The following is a 23,471-nucleotide window of genomic DNA, read 5'->3' as shown; positions in this document are numbered from 1 at the left end:
ATCAATATCTCAGCTTTGTCACATGTTTGGGTGGGGTGACATTTTCACTCTCAAGTGCTTGAGGTTAATTTCTCTTCAAGCACTCAAGGGGGCTTTTTGTAAGGCTTCACAAATGATATCATACCAGGACTGTGCAAAAGGCAGGGTTCCCACGTATATTAACTAATAAATCTAAAAAAAAATTTGATTGTGTTTTTCTCTATTTTTTACCTCATTTTAATCATTTTAAGTAGATTTTAAGACATACATTATTTACCACACACATCCCATGTACCTGCGGATAAGCAAACTGCTAACTCTTCTTTACTTTATTCACTCACAGGACATAGGAGATATCAATGCAATTTGACATGTGTTTGAATTATATTTTTGACACACCTCTATGCATTTATTTCTTGTTGGCAATGAATTGTTTTATGGACATGTCTTATAATTACATTGGAACCTTCCCTGAACCTGAGCATAGGCTGTACCTTAAAAAATTTGGGTTAATCACCATCATCTTCCTCCAGTCCTCTCCTGTCGAATGTATTTCGTGTGATGTTTGACATTAGATTTTTATCAACATAATAGCCAAAACAATGTCTATTCAAAACTTTCCCAAACATTCTGTTAATTCCAAACTATATCCAGGCCTGGAATTTCATAACATTTCCAGTTATTCATGACCGTGGGAACCCTGAAAGGGCTACTTGAGGTTAGATGGATTAAATCAAAGGATTTTGAGTCAAAAAAATGACAGGAGTCAGTCAGCTGAGTGCCAATCTTTGTTTTATTACAAAAATAAAATACAAATGATGACCCAACAAGTACACAGCAGACTTCTTACGAAACCCAAAGCCTTTTTTTATCTATCAGTCAGTGCTTTAAATTTTCTCTCTTTTTCCACTTTACTCATTTTGGCTTGTTTTAAGTTATTAGGAAAACAATGTAGAAAGACTCTGTTGTGTGTTTGTAAATGCCTGCTTCCTTCTCACACTAAGATGTTTCTCATTTTGGCAAAAAAAAAAAAAAAAAAATCCACATAGCTCAACCATGGCACCTTCATGTGTTTGGTATCATCTATGGTTGAGGATAAAAGTACAGTTTACAAGTTGTTGGACAGGAACGATGACACTGATGAGCTCAGGGTGTTCCTCTTTGAGCCTAAATGTCTAATGTAAGCCAACTGTGTTCCATGTTGAGGTCTTTCATGTGTATAATATATAAAAGTTCTGAAATTGTGTTGTACTAACTGAGGATTAAAAGGCAACAGTCAGTGAAACTTCATTGAGATGGAAAAAGAAGAAAGCTGTTGCTTTAACTGGAAAAAAAAAACAAAAAACAACCAACACATCGAATTAGTGCAACAAAAATGACGGATGGAAAAGTGGCAAACAGTTTAAAGATATCAAACATGAGTTAATCCAACAAAAACAATATATTCAACTTTTCCCTCCGGCTTAAACAACTCATAATAATGTGGTTTATCCATAAGTCCAGAGTACAAAGTGTTAGTGGTTGAGGAGGCAGGCGGGGAAAAGCCAAAAAGAGGGTGAAAAAAAAAAAGGATATATAAACTAGAATGGCTTTTAACTCAAGCCCCTGACACTGAAGCATACATACTCACCACATCATTGCAGTAGCATTACAAGTATTTTTTTTTTTTACAACTTTTTTTAAACAAATACATGTACACACACATCAACCAAAGATTACAGTACAGTGCAGTGCCACAAGTACTGAGAGTTATATTGCTTGTACTGGTGCCCACAAACAAATGACAGAGAGAGTGAGAAAAAGGGATCGCAGCATATAACAGTATGTTTTTGCATAGCCTAGTTAAGTACAATAGACTACAGAGATGCGTGATGCAGAGAAAACATTATACAACACATGGGGGAGACGGTTATCATGACTGAACTGCTTTGGCTTTATGAAACAGGTGGGTCAGTTAATGTGTTAATTTAAAACTCTAGCATTGCTTGTTAAAGATAACCCTGAGAGTGGGAAACCAAATCGTCATGACAACCACACACACACACACACACATATACATACACACACACACACACACATACACACCAGTGAAAACAGTGACGATCTGTAGCATGGAGACGACAGCGACTTTGGTAGATTATTCTGTCGACACTTCTGCATGGATGGGCGCGTCCTCCTGTTTCCAAGGGGTCCGCGTGCAGAGCGCTTGGCTACGGTCTCTGTTACCAAGACAGAGGGTAAAGTCACGGTGTGCACAGAGCCAGCGGAGCACAACTCATGTCACAACCACACATGCAGCTCGTTACACAAGAAAAAAAATCATCTCACTGGGTGGAGGAGGCAGGGGAATTGGAAGGAAATCGCATCACGCAACTCCAATGACAAAACAAAAAAGGCAAAGTTAAAGCCCATAAACAAACATACACAGTCATATACAATCAGCTATTGTTAAATATGAGTTCCACCACAACATGAAAGGAACATCCAAACACTGACCATGTTCCGATAGTGGATCTCGGCAACTGTGGCTTTGAATCGACAGCACAGAGGAGACTTATCACTCAGTGGAATGGATGGCTGGATGTTTGTCCACAATTGACAACTGATATAGCCCTTAATCTTGGTAAACATGTGAAAACCAGGGAGGCATAGTAGTTGTTTGGCAATGGGGAAACTATGGACCTCCAGTTCACTCATGCACAAAAGAACCCCTATCCCTCCCTCATTCCTCCCCCATCCCATATTATTTTGTCTACATACAAATAAGCATAAATGCACCTTTGCAAGAAGGTTACGACGCAGTCTCTTACTGGAGTTCATTTGTGACCTCCAAACACACACAGGATGGATCACAACAAAACCTTAGAAAACATTTTTTTCCTCATTTTCCTCATGCTTTCAAGTTGGTTAATAATATCACAAACTAACTATGACCAGATCCGTGGGGGAAAAAAAAAAAAAAAAAGAACGAGCACGAACTCCAAATCTGGTCTTAACTAACTCCATCAGTGCCACAACTAACTACACACACAGTATTCTTTAGACTCAACACAACCACGCCTCAGGTACAAAACCAAAAGCAAGTTAAAACTCTACACAACATGTGACAGCTCAAATCTTGTGGCTTTAAATGGTTTTCAAACCACATCCTCTTCTCTCAAAGCCGGCAAACTTTCTCGGAACAAGCGCAGGAACTATCTTCTACCAATACAAAAGCACTCCTCAAACATGCTACGAACAAACAAACACAGCTACCACCATTCAAAGGAAACTATATCTACTCTAATAAGGCAGTAGCACGTCTGTTTCCGCACTCAGAGGCTTCATTTTATTGTGCAGCTCCATAATCCAAGACATTTGCTCTATAGGGATGCAGCAAGGCAGCTTGAGGTGTGTTGGTCAAAACAAAAAAAAAAAAAAACGTCTGATATTACTTTTGCTAACGGGTGTGCAGTCACGCTCACAGTGTAACAGCTCCTCTGAAAGGTCGTCGTCATGTTAGGTCAGCTTCGTATTGAAGCACCTAAAGGAGGGCTGCAAAACTTTGCAACAACATGAACAGGAAACATCTTCTTCAAATTTAAGCCTCATTTTGTTTCACAATTTCACAATCACAATATTGATATTTTCAGTGCACCTCTTGTATTGCTTGCCCATGCTTTAGCCACAGCAGTGTGTGGTGTAGCTATAACAGCAGAAGCTCAACCACAGCCAGTACAGAGCTCTGGGCTGCTGCGAGTTGGAGGAAACACTGTAATAGGCCACAGAGCTGCATGGGCCTTAAAATTATACACATTTACATGTAGAACCCGGTGTCACGTCTTGTTTAGAAGTCAAGAATCTCCTCTGTCAGAGTTCGATCAGTGCTGAAAATAAAGAGACATGCCAATTAATTGTAATGCTTAAGTAAATACATCTGGCAAGCATGAAATGTTAGCATTTACTCCCCACTTTGCCAGCTGGAAATGCATGATTAACAGCTATATTTAAAGAAAGTCCCAACATGTTTGTAGTCTGTGAAGTGATAACTGCTAACCCAGCAAAGATACTGTATCTCGGAGATTTTAATGGATTTATCTAGAACATAGCACCATGAGGCTACACACTAACTATGATAACGGCCAATCAGGCGTGTTGAAAAAATGACCGACCTGAGTCTTTACACTGTGCCCATTCTAACACACGGTATCAGAGCAGACACATAAAAAGTAGTTGCAAATACTAAATTCTCAATGAAACTCTTTCCTCTTGCAACAAATCATAATTTTGTTTTCTCTGAGGTTTTCCCAGCTCTCAACAATCACTTTAGCTGCTATGCTTTGAATACACACTGTACTTTATATTAGGGCAAGCAACATGCAACGCAGAGAAGCATGCAGTTAATCATGACAGATTCTGCAGCTGTGCCAACACTGCACAGAGCCTGCATGCACCTCAACTTACTAATGCACCCGCCCTCTGCTGCCAATGGAAAATACCACTGCAAATCCCTCACGCTGCCAAGAGCTACAGGGGCCAAGGAGAGCCTAGACAGCGTGAGCTTACTAGCTACAAGCACCGCACAACAGCACAGCATGGCTCACACGCTCATAACACAATGAAACTGGATCCAGGGCGTCTAAACTTCAACCACAGTCTATTGTTTTGTGCCGACATCTGGGTACACAGTCGTGAAGCCCACTATCATTTCACAAACTGGTGAGCAAAGCAAGCAGCGCAACTGCTAGAAAATGCTAATGAACTAAAATATAAACAGAAATTCATGCCTCATGCAAAATACCAGTGCTTTTAATAGTTAATCCACCTCAGTGCTGAGCACGTATTACAACCAGATGCTTCAGCACTTTAAAGATACACAAACACACAAGACATCCCTACTGCACTATCACCTCCACTCACTAGTACACACTCTAGCAGCTCCCGTCGGGAGCTTTGTTGCAATTAATGGTGACACCTGCGGCATTTACCGAAGCATAGCTGGTTATGAAAGGAAGAAAAGCTAGTATGTCTTTCGTTATGAAAATCAAACTATATACTTTGTTTAGAATGAGCAAAGTGCTGCCTCTCCTCGCTCTGACATAACACAGAAAACAAAACACACTAACACAGAGCCACCACAAGGCTTTTTATTGATTACAAATTGGTGGCAAAGCCCTCTTGGCTATCACTATGAACTCAATGCAGTCAGAAACCGAAGAGGGCGATGACGTGCACACAACCGATAAATCATTAAAAGCTGGTGGCTCCTTACCTACAGTCATGCCAAAGGGTGACCACAGAGCTGTGGAGACCACAATATGGATATCAATAAGGGAAAAAACTGCTGGGAGGGAGGTGTGTGACATTTAAAACCCAGACACAAAACACCAAACTCCTCCTTATCTGTCTCCTCTGCTCTTTGTGGGTGTAAAGTCTCCCCTACTCTGTATGCAATAAATCCCACAGACTTCACACCAGACGCTGGTTGCCATGACCTCAGAGCTGACATCATCATGCAGCTGTGCCCTAGATTTCACAGCACACACACAAACTCTCACATACACACAGCTTTGGGGGGAAAATGAAATGTGTGCTCCTGTCAGTTCATCCACTATCATCCGAAGTTTACAGGAGGTTTGTTTCTGACTCCTTTGCCTCTGAGTCATGGTGGGGACTGGGGATACATGTTAATGATTGGTTGGTATGCTCCTAGCTGGCCATCCCACCAGAGGTAAAATGTCAGATGGAAGGACAGCCAGACAGTTCTGATCAAGGAGCGTGGAGCGACAGAAACGGAAACATGATGGCAGTGCTTGAGGAGAGGACAGGAGAGAGGGAAACAGTCTGGTTTCAGTCACAATCAATTGCTGCCTTCTCACTACCCAGCGATGTTCTCCCATTCACTAAGGAAAAAAAAAAAAATACAAAATGGAGCACGTGTTTGCTGGTTTCCCCACTAAAGAAAAGCAAAGCCAAAAAATAAAATAAAAAAGCCACGAGTTTGTCCACACAATGTGTTATTCATCTTTCCTAATCAGAAGCCATTAGGGATTAGTTATCATCATCATCTTAATGTCATGCCTGTGTGTTAGTTCAGAGAATTAAAACACAAACAGTCTCTGTGGTGATGATGATGGCAACAGATATCTTGTATCACCCTGCGCGAAGCGGAAAGATGCACTGGTTGGCTGGTTAGTTATGCTGTGGATCAAACCATGTGGTCTCCAGTGCTGGTGCTGGCGGTCTGACTGGGCAGCTCGGAGGCGTGCTCCTTCTGTGTGAAGGTCGGCTGTTGGTGCCCGGAGCAGCAGTCCTGACCAGTGACCTTACACATCCGGTGCTCCTCGTCGCTTTCCTCCTCAAGCCCCGAGCCCTCATCTAAATCCATCTGGCAAACGCACACCTCGATCCCTGAGTCGCCGGTGACATGGCGACGTCGGGTGATGAGCTCCTCATCCTCCCCCTCTGCCGCCGCCGCCGCAACCAGCGAAGGCTCTGCATTCTCCTCGGCCAGACATTGTGCTTGGGTCGACATCGACGCTGCTTCCGGGTCTGATGATGAGTCTGCTGCCTGACTGTCTGCCCTCGGGTCTGCCACAGGCGGGGGTTGTGGCACCATGGGGTCTGGCTGGCTCACTTGTGGAAGGACTGCTGGAGTCGTCTCAGGGGGGTTTTCAGAGTAAGGAGGAGGTGGTGTGGGAGGGTGACCTACCACCTCTTCATAGTCAGGAAGCTTGCAGTCATTCCAGAACCCTGAGAGTCAGCAAATTTAAACAGCTTTAGCTTTCAAACCATCGTCCCTATAAAAGAAGTTGTACATCCATGTGCAAATGCAAATACATAAGGATACATTTAAAGATATATAATGTGTTACTGTATACAGGTTACAGTTTAAGCTGTAATGTTGGAAGGCTTGTCTGAGAAAAAAGCTAGAACATACACTGAATATCTGGAAAATGTTTATAACTACATTCTCCATGATGTCCTGAGTGGACAGTGCTGCAAGAATGTATGTTACCAGGATCTTTGCGTGAGTCACTGTCTGTGTATGCTCAAAGCAGGAGCTGTGTTCACATTCTTGACATTAAGTCAAGTATGTTCACTGTGGGCCTCGGACTCTTGACAAGTGTACACCTTGCATTCCTGTTTGTGATATTAGGGGACACGATATCAACTTTCAGCTGATGTCCAGAGTGACCACTGACATTAGGGCGGCATCTCTGCTCTCTGGTGCCCGTCTGACAACATGAGACTATGATCTCCAGTACACACTCTGGGCAATTTACAGCTGAGTATGACAAGACTGAGATGAGGGTCAACACTTCCAATTATGACTCCCTCTCTCTCAGCAAAAGGAGGTTGTTTCATTCAGGAAGAGGACAGAACAGCTGCTTCAAGGAGAGCTCAGGTGTCTTGTGGATCTGAGTGACAAAGGTTGCGAGATACACTGCTGTGATGCGGACGTTTTATTGTATTTTGGTGGTGGAGAGGGCAAAGTTTAGAATAGATACTGAGCATAGCATGAAGCCTGTAGGGTGGCTGGGTTCAATTTGTCTAACAGGTAGAGGTGAAAAATGATCTAAAACATATAGAGCTGCAGCTCTGCGCTGAATCAGGGGAGACCTCAGGGCAGACGCAGCAGAAACTGCACCTCCCAGCCAGTCCATAAGCACATGAGGATGTGCTGGATGAAGTTGCTGTTCAATAGATTGCCTGGGCTTCTGTGCTTACACCACCCTACCCTGTTTGTAGTCTGTATTCAACATCTGAGAGTGCCTTCTTGATCTCCTGGTAAAACTAACCCAAATTCTGAAAGGCACACACAAAATACTCACTTAGATTAAGCGGTGGAGGGGAAATGAAGGAGCTGGAGGCTCCCTGGTAGGCCATAAGGCTGATCTCTCGTTGGCGTTGCTCCTGCTGGAGACGCATCTTAACCCTCCGGTGTCGGTAGGCACAGCAGCAGCTAAGCATGATAATGAGGGTCCATACCAACCAGAACCCTATGAAGGGGGACAGAGTTACTGTCATATTATCATCATGTACAGGAAACTGAAGAACTAAGCAAGGCAAAGGTGGTGAAGTCCATGAGTATTATGGGCTCTGAATAATAGTAAATAGTGAAATAAAACTAATTTGATGATGGAAAAACACACTTTATAACAAATCTTGAGACTTAAATCTTGAAAATAGGGAATTAAATGGACACTAGGGGTGGGATATAATAAAGCATTGTGGTATTAATGTGAATAAGAATTTGGAAAAGAAAAAAAAATCAATAGGAACTTACACCAGAGCTCATAGTAGTAGGTGCAGCACTCTGTCTCTCCACAACAGTATCCCATCTCACAGCGGTACTGTTCATTATTTACCCCGAAACAGAACTCCTTTCCCTTAAACACACACAAAAGATACACAAAGTGAAAGCAAATACTCAATCACACAAGTCAACAAGACACTGCATAGCAAGGTCCTGACACACTGTCCTCACCTCAGTGTCAATTATTGTGCATTTCTGTGCTAATTCTCTTTAATGTGACAGCTACTTACACAGGCAAAATACACTCAGATTTAAATTCATATTATAACACTCACTGCTGAATGTTGTCAATGGTACAGTACATTTACTAATCACTACAGCAAAATTGAAAGTGAATTTAAATGGGATTGGAAAGCAACATGTAGCAATAACACAATGACGTTAGACTGCTAAACGAGGTCAAGGCGTCAACAAATATGCAGATAAAATGCTAAATGCTTACGTTACCATTGTAAGAGTCCGTTCGTCACAAGCTTATTTTGACTAAAATTAAATAGCGACTCTGTCAGGGAAGCAAACTGGACAAACTGGAACTGACCGCCCTGTCCAGCTAGCTGATATCAACAATTAACGTTATGAATAAACACATCAATTTGCCGGGCACCAGTTAGCAACGGCTAACGTTAATCTTGATACCCTTGGTTCAAGATGTAAAATTGTGATAATTAGAAACAGCCGTATATATTTTAGAGTTATAATAAATCTATAGCGAGTTAAATGTCGAAAAATACAGTCAAACTTTGACTAACTGACGTCATTCAGCAGCAAACCGTGCCCAGTTTCCTTTGTGGAGGAGACAAAAAGGATCGGCAGAAGGCCTTCACCCACCCCAGGAGCAGCGGCCTCGCCTGGAAGCCTCAGCCGACCCCGTGAGCGCTAGCGCGGGGCTTACCTGCACTAGACAGGTCCCGGTACAAAGAAGACCTACAATGGATCCCAGTGCTTTCTGCGGCATCTTTCTGGGTTGTCGGCCGTAAACACGACGGGAATCATATAGCAGTCGGTCGAATCGGCGACGTGTTGAGGTGACTTAAGGTAGCTGTCTCTGGTTAACTGTTCGGTCTGTCGCACTCGGACATGTTTTTGTTGTTCCTGGACTCAGAAACAAACAGCACTAGTAGTAACATGAAACGGAGTCTGCTATTGAACTCTAGAGGGCGTTGTGTATGCGTGTATGAGAATATGGACGCGCACAATGCAGGCAATGATGTAGTCTATAACAACTAAATATTTTTTTATCATAACTATATTATTATGAATGTATGATAACAATTAACTTTGTTAACTGTCTCTGGTGCAAGTTAAACTTAATTTTATTCTTCCCTTTCTTCCTGAAATGGCGAATTACAAATGAGAGGTGCATTATCGTCACTAAATGCAGTGTTACAGAGGTCTTACTTCCATGTTATCTGCCCTGGGTCACATAGATAGGTGAAGACATGCGTCATAACAGCATTCAAGTTCAATGCAGGAGTCTGTTTCACAAAAACATAATGAAGCTTATTGCTCAAAATTATTTTCATATTAAATAATTTCATTAACTGTTAGTAAATCACATTGTAATGTAATCTCTAGCTCGTTGCAGCAGTTATCAGCATTCAAAATTTTATATCTTTCTCAAAAAGAGCTTTATTAAATCTAATTAACCTTATGATTGAACAGAAAACTAAATAAAAAAATAAATAAAAATGTTAATTAATAGGTCACATTAACATAAAAAAAAATAGGTCAGTGTAGTTTTTTAACAGATTTTGGCAATTAAATTTGGAACAACTTGCCTATGAAATAAAGTTAAAAGAATCTTAATGTCGTAATTTTTATAATAACAAATAATAATAAAGTTTATTTAACGCACAAGAAATATTCTGTAGTAGATATTTATATCAAATAATAAGTGTAAAATACAACTGTTCCTTATGTTGTCTCTATTCATGAAGAAGTCATATTTTAGGGTCATATTATGCCGCATTTCCAGCACTTTTACCCGCTTTTACTACTACATGTTTATTTTAATTATATTATTTTTTTCGGTCTCGTGCCGAGAGATGCCCAGCAGTGACGTTGTTTACGCTGACGTCACGGTCTCCCTGGCAACAGAAGTTAGCAGCAGTTCTCCCAGGAAGTTAGAAAGATGTTAATCCACTCAGTCTGAGCAGAGATATTGCAACACCAACACAAACACCTGAGGAAAACATGGTGAGTCATAACTATTTACAACAGCGGCTGCTTTGGAATTAGAACATGAACAATTTAATTTATATTTTCATTGAATAATAGTGATTTATGACGTGTTATGTTACTTAAAAATGTTAGCTAGGGCTGGCTAACATTACCTACATGCTAGTGAATAGGGTAGTCTAACTTCCCTATAGCTAGTTAGCATAGATAACATACTGCATTAGTTTTTAGGAAGTTGTCACTGTCAAAAATAACAACAATAGCTCAATACTAATAATATGGGTTGTCACTAAAGCATATTTATGCATTTTATTAATGCTCAAATGTATGGTGTGGCAAACAGTAATAGTTTTAGTTTAAACAATGTTTTATTCTCGTTTGGGTATCATTCACACTTCCTTTCAAGTTATAGAGTCCTTTACAGGGGAAAGAAAAGAGAAATAAAAGGAGACATTTATCTGTTTATTTAGGCTTGGATAGGATGGGGTTTGTATATTTAATATCTAAAACTGTTGTTTATGTATCTATATTTATGGTTCTAAATAAGTTTGGGATAGTTGTTGACCATTTTGTTTTTCAATGAGACATGAATAGGATTATATAAGCATATACTTCTTCCTTACTGAGCATGTCTTGATGTTTTGTTTTTATTTTTCATTCATTCAAGACAGAGAAAACAATATATGGAAACAAGAAGACACAGGAGCCACAAATTATAAACGTAGAAAATCAAGGAAAAGCCAAAGAAAACAAGCAAGTTTTAAGACAGCTTTAATGGTGTGCTGAACTGATTACTTTATGTTTCAGTTTTTCTATCCAAGGAGAAAATGGCCTGAATCACAGATGTGTCTATATTTGACACTGTGCACATGTTTCAGGTCACGGAGTGCAACGGCAGCATTTTCATCTTAACATAGCACACTGCAAGGTAAATGGCTTGAGCCAAAGCCTTCCTGACCACCTTCTGGACACAAGCCAGTCACTGTGCACATGGTCTAATCTTGGCCAATGAGAGCTTTTGGCCCCAATACACATGTAGGTCACTGCAAACAGCTAACAGCTAAGTCCTCGCGCTCTAGATGGTTATTGCTGTGGGTTGAGTGTTAAACCTCCTGTACATGCGGCGTTGGGTGTCTCTGCCAACCAGTGACACCACAGTTGCCTCTGATGACCTGATACAGCTTAGGTTTCCCTATGATGTGTCATTGTGGAACCTGCTATCCCATTGAGGCTCATCACCTCAGCTACGTGCTCTGATCCATCCGCAGGGCCTGTTGGCCATTCTTCGGAGGCTGAAGCAGTCTCCAGAACAGGAGGTGCGCTTGCTGTTGCTTGGCTTGGACAATGCTGGCAAGACCACTCTGCTGAAACAGCTGGCAGCAGAAGATATCAGCCACATCACCCCCACACAAGTACAAATGTGCACACACTCGCACAAATCCAGCAGCTGAGTCACACTGCAGATGTTATCTGATCACAGATCACAGACAGTTCCTCACAAAAATGCATTTCCTCATTTTCCGGTCAAACTGTGTTGTCTTTCAACAGGGCTTCAATATAAAGAGCGTTCAATCATCTGGCTTTAAGCTGAATGTTTGGGACATAGGAGGTCAGCGCAAGATTCGCCCCTACTGGAGGAATTATTTTGAGAACACAGATGTACTGGTAGGTTTTCCTTAATGTGCCTAACCTGATTGTTAAAATAGTCAGAATCAAGCAAATTCAACATCCGCAAATGTAAGTTCTCACGACACAGTATTTCATACATGTTATGAACTGTTATGGTAATATCTGACTGTGTTGTTTGCAGATCTATGTGATTGACAGCTCAGACAGGAAGAGGTTTGAAGAGACAAGCCTGGTGAGATAAAGTTTCTTTAAATAATGAGATATTTGTAGTGTGATTTATGGTCACACACAGCTACTGAAAGCTTATCCAGGGTGTCTGTAGGTCCTTACAAAGTGTCTCTTTGTCAGTTGAGTCAAGCTCTTATATGTGAAAGTCCACATTTCTGATATATAAATCTTAAACACTGAACCTGATCCTGCCTTTTTACTTTATACTTGCACTTACCTGTTGGCAAAATGTAGATTAACCTAACTCATTCTAATAACTACATAAAACTACCTCTGCATGGGAGCACATGTATACCACTTACCTTCATGCTTGCCTGCATTACTTAAATAAGAAAAAGATAATTTGTTCAAAAATAAGTCTTAAATCTGGTTAAAAATCATCTTAAAACAGACTTAAAAAGCATTACATTTAAGTGTCTGACACCTGTAGACACCCTGATGTCAATTACAGTCCAAATATTTCTAATGTTAACCATGTTTTCTGATGTTGTTGGGTGTAAATAAAGCCAAAAAGTCAATACTATTTAGTTTTCTGACTCCGCCAGTGCACACGTGTCTCTCGTTACCTTCGTGTGTGTGTGTGTTCCTGCAGGAGCTGGCTGAGTTACTTGAGGAGGAAAAGCTTGCTGCTGTGCCACTGCTAATCTTTGCCAACAAGCAGGACCTGATGACAGCCACCCCAGCGTCTGAGCTGGCAGAAAGTCTCAATCTGCACACTATCCGGGATCGCATGTGGCAGGTCCAGGCCTGCTCAGCAGTCACTGCTGAGGGAGTGCAGGTAAATACAGTACACACAGTCTGTAGCACGCAAGGGCTGAAACAGGGTTGGCTGCAGAATGACATCAACCGTATTTGCAGTCAGTTTGAGAACTCACAGAATATTGACATTGATTAATTTACTCATATTTACATTGAGACATCCCCTGAAATTGAGAAAGGGGTTTGTTTTACCAACACTAACAAAGGCTCCTTTGTATCAGATAGACCAAGTGAACGCATGATCTCTATTTATCATGTGCAGTTTGTGAGTGTGATGAAATTTAAAAGTGTCAACAAATAGTCAGCTAATAAACAGACTGGTTACAACCAACTAACTGATTGCTTCCTGGCAAATATATACAGATTTACCTGAGTACATGTTAACTGACAAGCCAGCAGCAACCCCACTCTTAATTAGGGGCCGGGCAGCCTAGCTGCCAGGACCCTATTGTTTTTCTGCATGTTCTTCTTCTTCTTCTTCTTCTTCCGAGGAAATCATACTTCCCATGCGCGAAAAATCACCAAACTTTGCACAAAGGTCCAGTCCCATGCCAGATTGCCTCAGCTGCAAAAACAGGCCAATAGTCCTGATGGTGGCGCTACAGCAAGCCTCTAAAGTTCAAAAATTTGAAAATTCACAACAAATCAACCATATGTGCTACAGATTTGCAACTTTCACCAAACTGTAGACCAATACTGAAGAAACTTTTGTATATTTATACCTATTGCAAATTATGAAGTCCATCACTCTGTTTTTTTCAAAAACTGTTAAACTTATTAAACCTATCTCCTCCCACAATTTTTGCTCAATTGACACCAAACTTGCTACAGAGCATCTTCAGACTGTCCTACACAAACGATCCACACAGATTTTTGATTTATTGAAAATTGAGCCTACAGTGCATCAAAATGTTTGACTGTAAATGGTATTGTATACTTGCAAATTCTTACTAAATACATTTTCAATGTTCATTAAAAAAATGACAAAATTTTGGAGTCATGGTAGATGATGTTTGGAAAATATCAGAATTTTATCTCAAATACTGAATTTTTTACAGCATTTTGAATTTCGCTCTCATACGAACAATTGGAGTCAATGCAAAAATGGCATTTTTATACATCAGTTTTTCACTTATGGAGCCAATAAATCATTGTTAAAAACAAATTACCAACATCTCCATGCTGTCTAGATGTAATTTGTGTATTTTCAGATTTTTGCCTTAATAACTGAATTTTTGACAGCCGTTTGAAATCTGCCTTTACACACTAACAGCTGCTGTCTTGCACACAGGTGACTGGCTTAGTCAGTTTTAGCCTTGGACCAAGACATTGCATGAACGTCTTGAAAACGACCCTGTTTTTCGTGTGGGGGTTCCCGGTCTAGACCGATTCACGTCTCCATAAACTTTCAAATCAAACATGTAATGTACTCACCTCATAGGCACAGATGTTAGGAAGGTGTACGGGGGTTGCCGTGTGTTTGTATATCCGTTATTGTTAAATAAACATGCATTTTATCTCGGAAAAGCGGTTGGGAGGTGTAATACCAATGTGCAATACACCTCCCAACCGCTTCCGCGGCGCTGTGGCGCAGTAGAAAGCCGGTGCACTCATTCATTGCAGGACGAAGAAGGGGTGAAGAAAATTTCAAGACATCCTGAGATAAAATGCATGTTTAGTTAACAATAACGGATATACAAACACACGGCAACTTTCTTGTTCTTGAGTTTTTTCTTTCCTTTGTATATTATGAGTCTGATCACTTCAGCCACTCATCCACAATCCACTCTGGGTTTGAACTGAGAACAATGCCGACTCAAACTATACATACAATACAGAAGACTGTCCACATTAAAGGCCTGATGTTAAAGATCCAGTGTGTAGGATTTAGGACCTGATGACAGCCACCCCAGCGTCTGAGCTGGCAGAAAGTCTCAATCTGCACACTATCCGGGATCGCATGTGGCAGGTCCAGGCCTGCTCAGCAGTCACTGCTGAGGGAGTGCAGGTAAATACAGTACACACAGTCTGTAGCACGCAAGGGCTGAAACAGGGTTGGCTGCAGAATGACATCAACCGTATTTGCAGTCAGTTTGAGAACTCACAGAATATTGACATTGATTAATTTACTCATATTTACATTGAGACATCCCCTGAAATTGAGAAAGGGGTTTGTTTTACCAACACTAACAAAGGCTCCTTTGTATCAGATAGACCAAGTGAACGCATGATCTCTATTTATCATGTGCAGTTTGTGAGTGTGATGAAATTTAAAAGTGTCAACAAATAGTCAGCTAATAAACAGACTGGTTACAACCAACTAACTGATTGCTTCCTGGCAAATATATACAGATTTACCTGAGTACATGTTAACTGACAAGCCAGCAGCAACCCCACTCTTAATTAGTGGCCGGGCAGCCTAGCTGCCAGGACCCTATTGTTTTTCTGCATGTTCTTCTTCTTCTTCTTCTTCTTCCGAGGAAATCATACTTCCCATGCGCAAAAAATCACCAAACTTTGCACAAAGGTCCAGTCCCATGCCAGATTGCCTCAGCTGCAAAAACAGGCCAATAGTCCTGATGGTGGCGCTACAGCAAGCCTCTAAAGTTCAAAAATTTGAAAATTCACAACAAATCAACCATATGTGCTACAGATTTGCAACTTTCACCAAACTGTAGACCAATACTGAAGAAACTTTTGTATATTTATACCTATTGCAAATTATGAAGTCCATCACTCTGTTTTTTCAAAAACTGTAAAACTTATTAAACCTATCTCCTCCCACAATTTTTGCTCAATTGACACCAAACTTGCTACAGAGCATCTTCAGACTGTCCTACACAAACGATCCACACAGATTTTTGATTTATTGAAAATTGAGCCTACAGTGCATCAAAATGTTTGACTGTAAATGGTATTGTAAACATATACTTGCAAATTCTTACTAAATACATTTTCAATGTTCATTAAAAAAATGACAAAATTTTGGAGTCATGGTAGATGATGTTTGGAAAATATCAGAATTTTATCTCAAATACTGAATTTTTTACAGCATTTTGAATTTCACTCTCATACGAACAATTGGAGTCAATGCAAAAATGGCATTTTTATACATCAGTTTTTCACTTATGGAGCCAATAAATCATTGTTAAAAACAAATTACCAACATCTCCATGCTGTCTAGATGTAATTTGTGTATTTTCAGATTTTTGCCTTATTAACTGAATTTTTGACAGCCGTTTGAAATCTGCCTTTACACACTAACAGCTGCTGTCTTGCACACAGGTGACTGGCTTAGTCAGTTTTAGCCTTGGACCAAGACATTGCATGAACGTCTTGAAAACGACCCTGTTTTTCGTGTGGGGGTTCCCGGTCTAGACCGATTCACGTCTCCATAAACTTTCAAATCAAACATGTAATGTACTCACCTCATAGGCACAGATGTTAGGAAGGTGTACGGGGGTTGCCGTGTGTTTGTATATCCGTTATTGTTAAATAAACATGCATTTTATCTCGGAAAAGCGGTTGGGAGGTGTAATACCAATGTGCAATACACCTCCCAACCGCTTCCGCGGCGCTGTGGCGCAGTAGAAAGCCGGTGCACTCATTCATTGCAGGACGAAGAAGGGGTGAAGAAAATTTCAAGACATCCTGAGATAAAATGCATGTTTAGTTAACAATAACGGATATACAAACACACGGCAACTTTCTTGTTCTTGAGTTTTTTCTTTCCTTTGTATATTATGAGTCTGATCACTTCAGCCACTCATCCACAATCCACTCTGGGTTTGAACTGAGAACAATGCCGACTCAAACTATACATACAATACAGAAGACTGTCCACATTAAAGGCCTGATGTTAAAGATCCAGTGTGTAGGATTTAGTGGGATATGTAGTATATTTTCTTTAGTCTATAATCACCTGAAAATAAGAATCATCTTGTTTTCGTTACCTTAGAATGAGCTGTTATATTTACACAGAAAGTGGGTCCTTGTCCACGGAGTCCACCATAATGTACCACCATCCTTCTACAGTTGCCCAGAATGGACAAACCAAACAGTGGCTCTACACAGGGCCATTCACATTCTTACATTTTGATTGGCCACCATAGTTGGCAGCAGAAAAACACTACCATTTTTTTACGTGACGCTGCTTTATTCAGTGTTTTACCCACTTAAAATCACCTTGTCCGTTTGTTTTGGAGAGGAAGAGACCTCTGTGGACGATTAAGCTCTTGTTGAAAACCTCCTTAACATCTGGATCTTAACGTATCAGAGCAAATAGGTGAGCACAAATTAGCAGGTGCTGCCCTCACAGCCTGTCTGCGATGAGCCAAACAGGGTTGCAGACACACTGATTTGTAATATGAAGCTGCTTTAGTCAGTGTTTTTGATTGTTTTAATCACTTCCATTTATTTTGGAAAGGAGGACACCTCTGCAGATAATTCGGCTCTCGATAAAAACCTGAACAGTGAACTTATGTTTGGTATATGGGAGAGATTTTAGCTGGTTGCAATCTACAATGTTCACCATGAGATGCCACTAAATCCTACAAATTGCTCCTTCAAAACCAACTTCCTGCCTTCTTCCTGTCAAATATTCACAGATTTGTCTATGTGCATTTTAACTGACAAGCCAGCAGCAACCCTGCAGTTAATTTGTGTTGTATACAGCTGACTCTGGGTGTTGAACTAAGAGTAAGACTTCTCTCTCTCAGACTATACATTGGGTTAGTTTAGATCAGAGGGCACTGACACTGAATGTATTCAGGTCAGGATGCAGTCGCCCTCTTCCTCTCCTCATCAGTAGGCTGTCAAAAGAGGATGTCATGTTGCCCTTTTTAAGCTGTGGCTCACATCAATTGTATATTATAATTTAAACAACACAAACACATTGTTTTCTTCTTTCCAGGATGGCATGACCTGGGTCTGCAGAAATATAACGCTTCGGAAGAAATAAGTTGGGAGGCACAAAATCTGTGAAGAATTGCATTTGTACTTTACATTTAACCTATGCAGTCATTTTCTGTCCAGGACAAGAATGCATTATTTGTTTATCTTTCAATGCAACTATACCTTTTTTCAATCTTATACTTGGCAGTATAAAACTAAGTAGAAGTTGTTCATACACTAACTTCTTAACCCTGTAAATGCATATCTTGAAATGTATATATTGTATATATTAGAGTGTTGTATTCAAACAGCTGGCTCTGCACAAATTTTTTTGTAATATGGTAATTTTGTTGCAAGGGGATGTAGGCACTGACTGTCTAAATAAAACTAAATTATGTATTAAATATTTTGTGTGGTGGATTCATGACTGATAGGTGCTGCATGCCTGTAATTTTTCCTGCTTAAAGCTAGAGGGCGGCCTTGCGTTAGTGTTGTCTCTCAGCCTAATGCCCAATTATTAGATCCTCCACTTTCCATGAATGATGTGGCATCCTGTGCCATGTTTGATTTGCTCATTTCATAATCACTGATCTTCTCTCTAGTCAATATACAGTACGCTCTATTGCCAACCCCAAAGTCTAGTTTTGAAATATTATAAGGCCACAGACAAGGACGGCACTAATCAGCAGTAATTCATTTGGTTATGCTTCGACGTTTTGCCTCTTCACACGTTCACAGAGCTGCTTATGGTCACACTGTTTATGCTCAGGTACAGGAAAAATCTGTCCCATGAACAAAATGTCCATGAAACATGAACACATGCAGATACAGACCTCACAATAAACCATACAGAAACACCTTGGCCATTCAATTACTCAAATACTCACCTTGTTCACCATGATTTACCACGAGGCAAATGCATTTTCTGTGTATTTTTTTCTATTTTGTCTTTTGCAGCACATTTGCCACAAACCCCACTAATCTGAACTGGCCGAGTGCTCCGCTGTGGTCCTATAGGGCATTTACATACAAACCTTTTCCAGGACTAATAGCTCTCCAATACAATTTGCATTTATATAGCCCCCTTCATACCAACATGATTTGGCGCCTTTGCCCATGATAAAAATAAACCTCCTCCTTTGGCCTTGAGTTACTGCCCTGCTGCTGCTGGTGAGTGTGTTCGTGTGCGTCCCTCTAACGCATGTAAGGTTGGTTGATTTTAATATGTCAGAGTTGCTTGATCCTGCGATGGAGACTGAAACAAGTGTGGAGAGCCTCAAAATGCACCTCATAATGATTCAGTATGCTTTGGTCTCTTATGGTCGTGTGTTATCTGCAGCAGAGTGTATTTAAATAGTGTTGATACAGTAGTGTGGGACACTTGACCAGGGCAAAGAGTCACAAGGTAAATATTAAGCCACAACACATTTTTGCACCCACCGTTATTCAGTTAAAGCTGCTTTCAATTTGCTTGTGCAAATGCATCCAACACTTTTACAAGGCTCTATGGTGCGTACATCAAAAGAGGGGAGAAAAAAAGTAATGAATAAGGAAATGAAAGTCTGCCATGTGAGACTGAGAATAAAATGCCCCCTCTCTCCCTTTGGAGTGCTTAATCATTAACATCTAATCCATGTGATTATCACCCAACCTGTAAGAAATATACCCAATTACACATAGAAGTACTCTGATAAATCTTTCCAATTTTATCTACCAATAGTATGCGCATCGCATGGCAAACGCTGTCAAGTGCCTTTAAATCCCAAATGAATAAAATTGGATTTAGCAAATAGAAGAGTGGATTGGAGCAACCGCTCCTCGTTACCTCTGGCTCTATCATCAGCGAGGTGAGGAGCAGTCAGGCCTGCAAAGGGCCATAAATCATGGGACTTTCCCAGCTACTCAAGCCAGCACACCAGCCTCCCACACAGGGGGAAACGAAGGGCAGAGAGTCTGATTGACTCTCAGGGCCAGAGAGAGAGAAAAGAGAGGGGGGTGAGATCCTGTGACTTAATTAAAGTGTTGTGTATCTCACACACTGTATCTACAGCTCAGTCACTTTGGTGCTGGTGTGGGATGCATCAGTGTTAAGACTCACATGGTGGGGAAGGTATTCTGACCGTAATCAGACCTTAAAGGGACAACTTATCCCCAATTTAAAATCATTTCTCTTACCTGTAGTGCTATTCATCAATCTAGATTGCTTTTGTGTGAGCTGCATTGTGCTGGAGATATCAGCTATAGAGATGCCTGTCTTCTCTTGAATATAATAGAACTAGATGGCAGTTGGCTTGTGGTGCTCAGAGTGCCATATTTGAAAAACTCAACAGCAATGTCTCTTTCCAGAAATCATGACCTGGTTACTTAAGATAATCCATGGACCTTGTTGTGAGCAGTGTCACGCAGGAACTATTTTCTGTCTACTGAACTACACCTGCCAACTGTGTCACTTTGCAGCAGGAAGTGTGCCTCCACCGCTGGCTCACCTAGCTAATGTTACAGCTGAGCAAAGGAGGGACGCCATTAATGTTTACATCTCGTGCTGTCCCAAGCATGAGCCTCTCCTCCATGAGTACATGCTCTCTTGCTTCTGCGTGGTGATACAGTGGCAAAAGGCTGAAGTGTCAGACAACTAAACAGTTCCTGAAATAATGTGTCTGTGATAAATGGAATACATATCTAGTTTCAGCCTCTTAAATATGAGGATTTGCTGCTTTTATATCATTGTAAATTAATTATGTTTGGGTTTTGGACTCTTGCTCTGACCATACAAGCAACATGAAGACATCACCTGAGAAATTGTGAGCTACATTTTATTTACATTTCATAAACCATACAATCAATTCATTAATAAAAAAGATAATCTGCAGATTAATCTACAAAGAAAATAAATAGTTGTTGTCCTAATCAGACATAGAAACCATGGTACTTGCTGCCTGTGTATTGATAATGTTTCATAACACTGTTAACAGTGTATAGTGTCTTGCAATAGAGCATATGTTACTGATAATTTGTCCCACGCCCATTCAACACAAAAAGGGAATGTATTGTCTAAACCAGGCATGTCTAAGGTCCAGCTCAGGGGACTATCGTGGCCCACGAGCTAAATTTTCCTCATTTATTTATGTTTATGTGGTTCAAGAAGAATCAAGAAAGATCATTTTACATATTTTTCTGCTCACCTCATGATGGCAGGACTGTCATACAGTTTGTAGACATGCACCAAGTAGGAACTATGCAGGTGGAACTAATGTGTTTTCATAAACAAAGCATGCAAACAGAACGGTAACGTATGACAAGCTTTTCCTGCAAGGCGGTAGACATGACCACAGCATAGAAGCATGAAGTTGACAGTGAGGGCCACCGCCTTCAGGAGTGTTGGAAAGTATTGTCGCTAAGAGATGAATCAGTGGTCTTTTTTGTATGTGATTTTTTTTTTAAATGACCCATATGGTGTAAGAAGCAGCTGGCCCCCAGGTATTTTCACATTATCTAATCTAGTCCAAAAAAATTTGGACTCCCCTGGTCTTAACTGTAATGTTAAAAGTGCATTAATAGTGGACTAGCTGCAGCTGAATCACTCAGGTGCATCTTTACCGTAATAGCAAAAGCTTGTCCTCTGCCTGGACTTGTACTGTTAAAGTAAACTGTTCGTCTGCTCTCTCTTCCAAAAAAAACTCCCATGTACCTTGTAAGCTGCTACAACCAAAATGAATCTGGCTCATCCCTCCAGTAACAACCACAGTGCTGGGGATAGTTTGTTTGGCCAGCACAGCATCCCTCCTGCCTCATTCCCATGCCAATCCTTTATGATTAAGCAGATAAGTGCTGGTACTGGATGATAAAACAAACAACAAATGTCCACATTCCTCTCATAGCTCCTTTGATGTATGTGTGTGTGTGTGCCTCTCTGGGCTCTTCTCTCTCCAAGCCCCCTTTGCTATAATCAAACTGCAGAGTCATAAACAGCGAGGGATGGGGACTATAAAAAAGATCGGGAGGCTCTATCAGCTGCGGGACTGAAGTTCACACCTCGGAGCGGGTCAGGCTCAGACCGCGTGGGGGTCGGCCTGGTAGGGGGTCCGTGGCTCTGTTTGATGCTCCTGAGACGGAAAGCAGGAGGGGAGGATTATGTCAGGGTGGAGCGAGAGGTTGTGTGGTAATATAGTGGGATGCTACCACAAACTTTGACTAGTGAGGGTATAAGTACATTAGCTGGGACCTGAGCAAAGTCAAACTATGTAAGGATCTAGGACAAGTGTCATGTGTGTAATGTTTCAGATTATGCTTCTGGACTTTTGTGAACATGCATTTTTTTAAGTTTATTACAGAACTATTTGATCAATTCTGGGAAATTATTGTTTTACAACAGTTGTGGCCATCATGGTGGGAAACATTTTAAATTTGAAACAAACTAATTTGCCTAAACAGCTGCTCACTAGATAGAATTTTAACTGGGATATTTTGTATGCATACCCCTGCATTATAAGGAGATTTTTTTATTTTGTGGCAGAGGTGTGGACTCTAGTCACATTACCTGGACTTATGTCGGACTCAGCTCATAAGTCTAATGACTTTAGACTTGACATGACAAAATGTAAAAGGACTCGCACTTTATACTGTAACACCAATGACTCGTGACTTCACTTGGACTTGAAAATACTTGGTACTTTCCACCAAGCCCAGGATTAAAAAGTATGTTATTTAAAAAGAGTGCCACGAATCAATCCATTTCCTGAATCAACTAAAAACTGTTTGAACCAGTCTGAGAGCATCGAGTGAAGCTGCAGGAGAGAAACATGAAGAACTAATGTTACATTTCTGAGCACTGGTTTGAAGATTTATACTGAATATTGTTTTGTTTGTGCACAAAAACTAGGCAGTGGTCAACAAAAAACAAATGGCAGTATGCAAAACCTGAGGGTTGAAAATTACAGACAGGGATGCAACAACTTTCAGCTTCACTCGACATTTGTGATTGCCCCAAGAACAGTAAGTCAAAGCTAATATTAACATAGTGAGCTAATGCTGTGCTAACATTACTGTTCTGTTGTTAAAATGGCATTACATTTGTTGACTTGATTGTTTATATGGGAACATGAGCTGGGATTAGACTCTGATGAGACAGGTTAGGCTTACTCCACTGATGATGTGTGGTTACAATATAATCCTGCTTGATAAATTTAGGACCTGAAACTTGACTTGGGATTGGAATGCAAACACTTAAGACTTACTTGTGACTTGCAATACAATGACTTGGTTCGACCTTTGTTTTCTAGTACTGTTTTTTAAAAAAAACAAAACAAAAAAACAGGGTACAGTAGTTAATATTAATTAGCTTTGAGGAAATTGTTCCTCTGGAGAAAGATGGTCTGCTGACGTTAGGATTGAATCTTAATTCTGAGCTTATTGTGTACTAGAAAATAACGAGGCTTATGTAAAGAATTCAACCAAAAAATCTTTGACTTTTGGTTGATTTTGAAAGTTCTATCAAGTGTGTCACAGT

At 40.6% G+C, this 23,471-nt stretch overlaps 2 protein-coding genes across 4 annotated transcripts; one reads left to right on the top strand and one right to left on the bottom strand.

Annotated features, from left to right (window-relative positions):
- Window positions 1–1,000: 1,000 nt before the first annotated feature.
- Window positions 1,001–9,420, bottom strand: wbp1 (WW domain binding protein 1). Of its 2 annotated transcripts, XM_049603448.1 has the most exons (5): window positions 9,171–9,420; window positions 8,249–8,351; window positions 7,794–7,961; window positions 6,173–6,711; window positions 1,001–2,198 (listed from the first exon to the last, which is right to left on the bottom strand). In XM_049603448.1, the coding sequence occupies exons 1-5, from the start codon at window positions 9,231–9,233 to the stop codon at window positions 2,190–2,192; spliced, it is 882 nt and encodes a 293-aa protein (XP_049459405.1). In that variant the 5' UTR covers window positions 9,234–9,420; the 3' UTR covers window positions 1,001–2,189. The 2 variants fall into 2 exon arrangements, with proteins under 2 accessions (XP_049459405.1, XP_049459406.1); XM_049603449.1 differs by having other exon boundaries at window positions 1,001–6,711.
- A 655-nt stretch (window positions 9,421–10,075) lies between these two features.
- On the top strand, window positions 10,076–18,329 carry LOC125906265 (ADP-ribosylation factor-like protein 3). Of its 2 annotated transcripts, XM_049604767.1 has the most exons (6): window positions 10,076–10,474; window positions 11,725–11,868; window positions 12,005–12,121; window positions 12,267–12,317; window positions 12,906–13,091; window positions 17,985–18,329. In XM_049604767.1, exons 1-6 carry the CDS (start codon window positions 10,472–10,474, stop codon window positions 18,030–18,032), a joined length of 549 nt encoding a protein of 182 aa, XP_049460724.1. In that variant the 5' UTR covers window positions 10,076–10,471; the 3' UTR covers window positions 18,033–18,329. The 2 variants fall into 2 exon arrangements, with proteins under 2 accessions (XP_049460724.1, XP_049460725.1); XM_049604768.1 differs by lacking the exon at window positions 11,725–11,868 and having other exon boundaries at window positions 10,437–10,474.
- Window positions 18,330–23,471: the final 5,142 nt, after the last annotated feature.

The sequence above is a fragment of the Epinephelus fuscoguttatus genome, linkage group LG18 (genome assembly GCF_011397635.1).
Source record: "Epinephelus fuscoguttatus linkage group LG18, E.fuscoguttatus.final_Chr_v1".
Lineage (NCBI taxonomy): Eukaryota > Metazoa > Chordata > Actinopteri > Perciformes > Serranidae > Epinephelus > Epinephelus fuscoguttatus.
Note: the sequence above shows the minus strand (reverse complement) of the source record. Positions and strands in the feature narration are given on the sequence as shown.

Coding starts and splice junctions, on each gene's coding strand:
- LOC125906265 (XM_049604767.1), top strand. Junction 12,318..12,905: donor GGTTTGAAGAGACAAGCCTG/GTGAGATAAAGT, acceptor GTGTTCCTGCAG/GAGCTGGCTGAGTTACTTGA. Junction 13,092..17,984: donor TCACTGCTGAGGGAGTGCAG/GTAAATACAGTA, acceptor TCTTCTTTCCAG/GATGGCATGACCTGGGTCTG.
- wbp1 (XM_049603448.1), bottom strand. CDS start 9,233: ATGCCGCAGAAAGCACTGGGATCCATTGTAGGTCTTCTTTGTACCGGG. Junction 8,352..9,170: donor CCGGGACCTGTCTAGTGCAG/GTAAGCCCCGCG, acceptor TGTGTGTTTAAG/GGAAAGGAGTTCTGTTTCGG. Junction 7,962..8,248: donor CTACTACTATGAGCTCTGGT/GTAAGTTCCTAT, acceptor CCCCCTTCATAG/GGTTCTGGTTGGTATGGACC.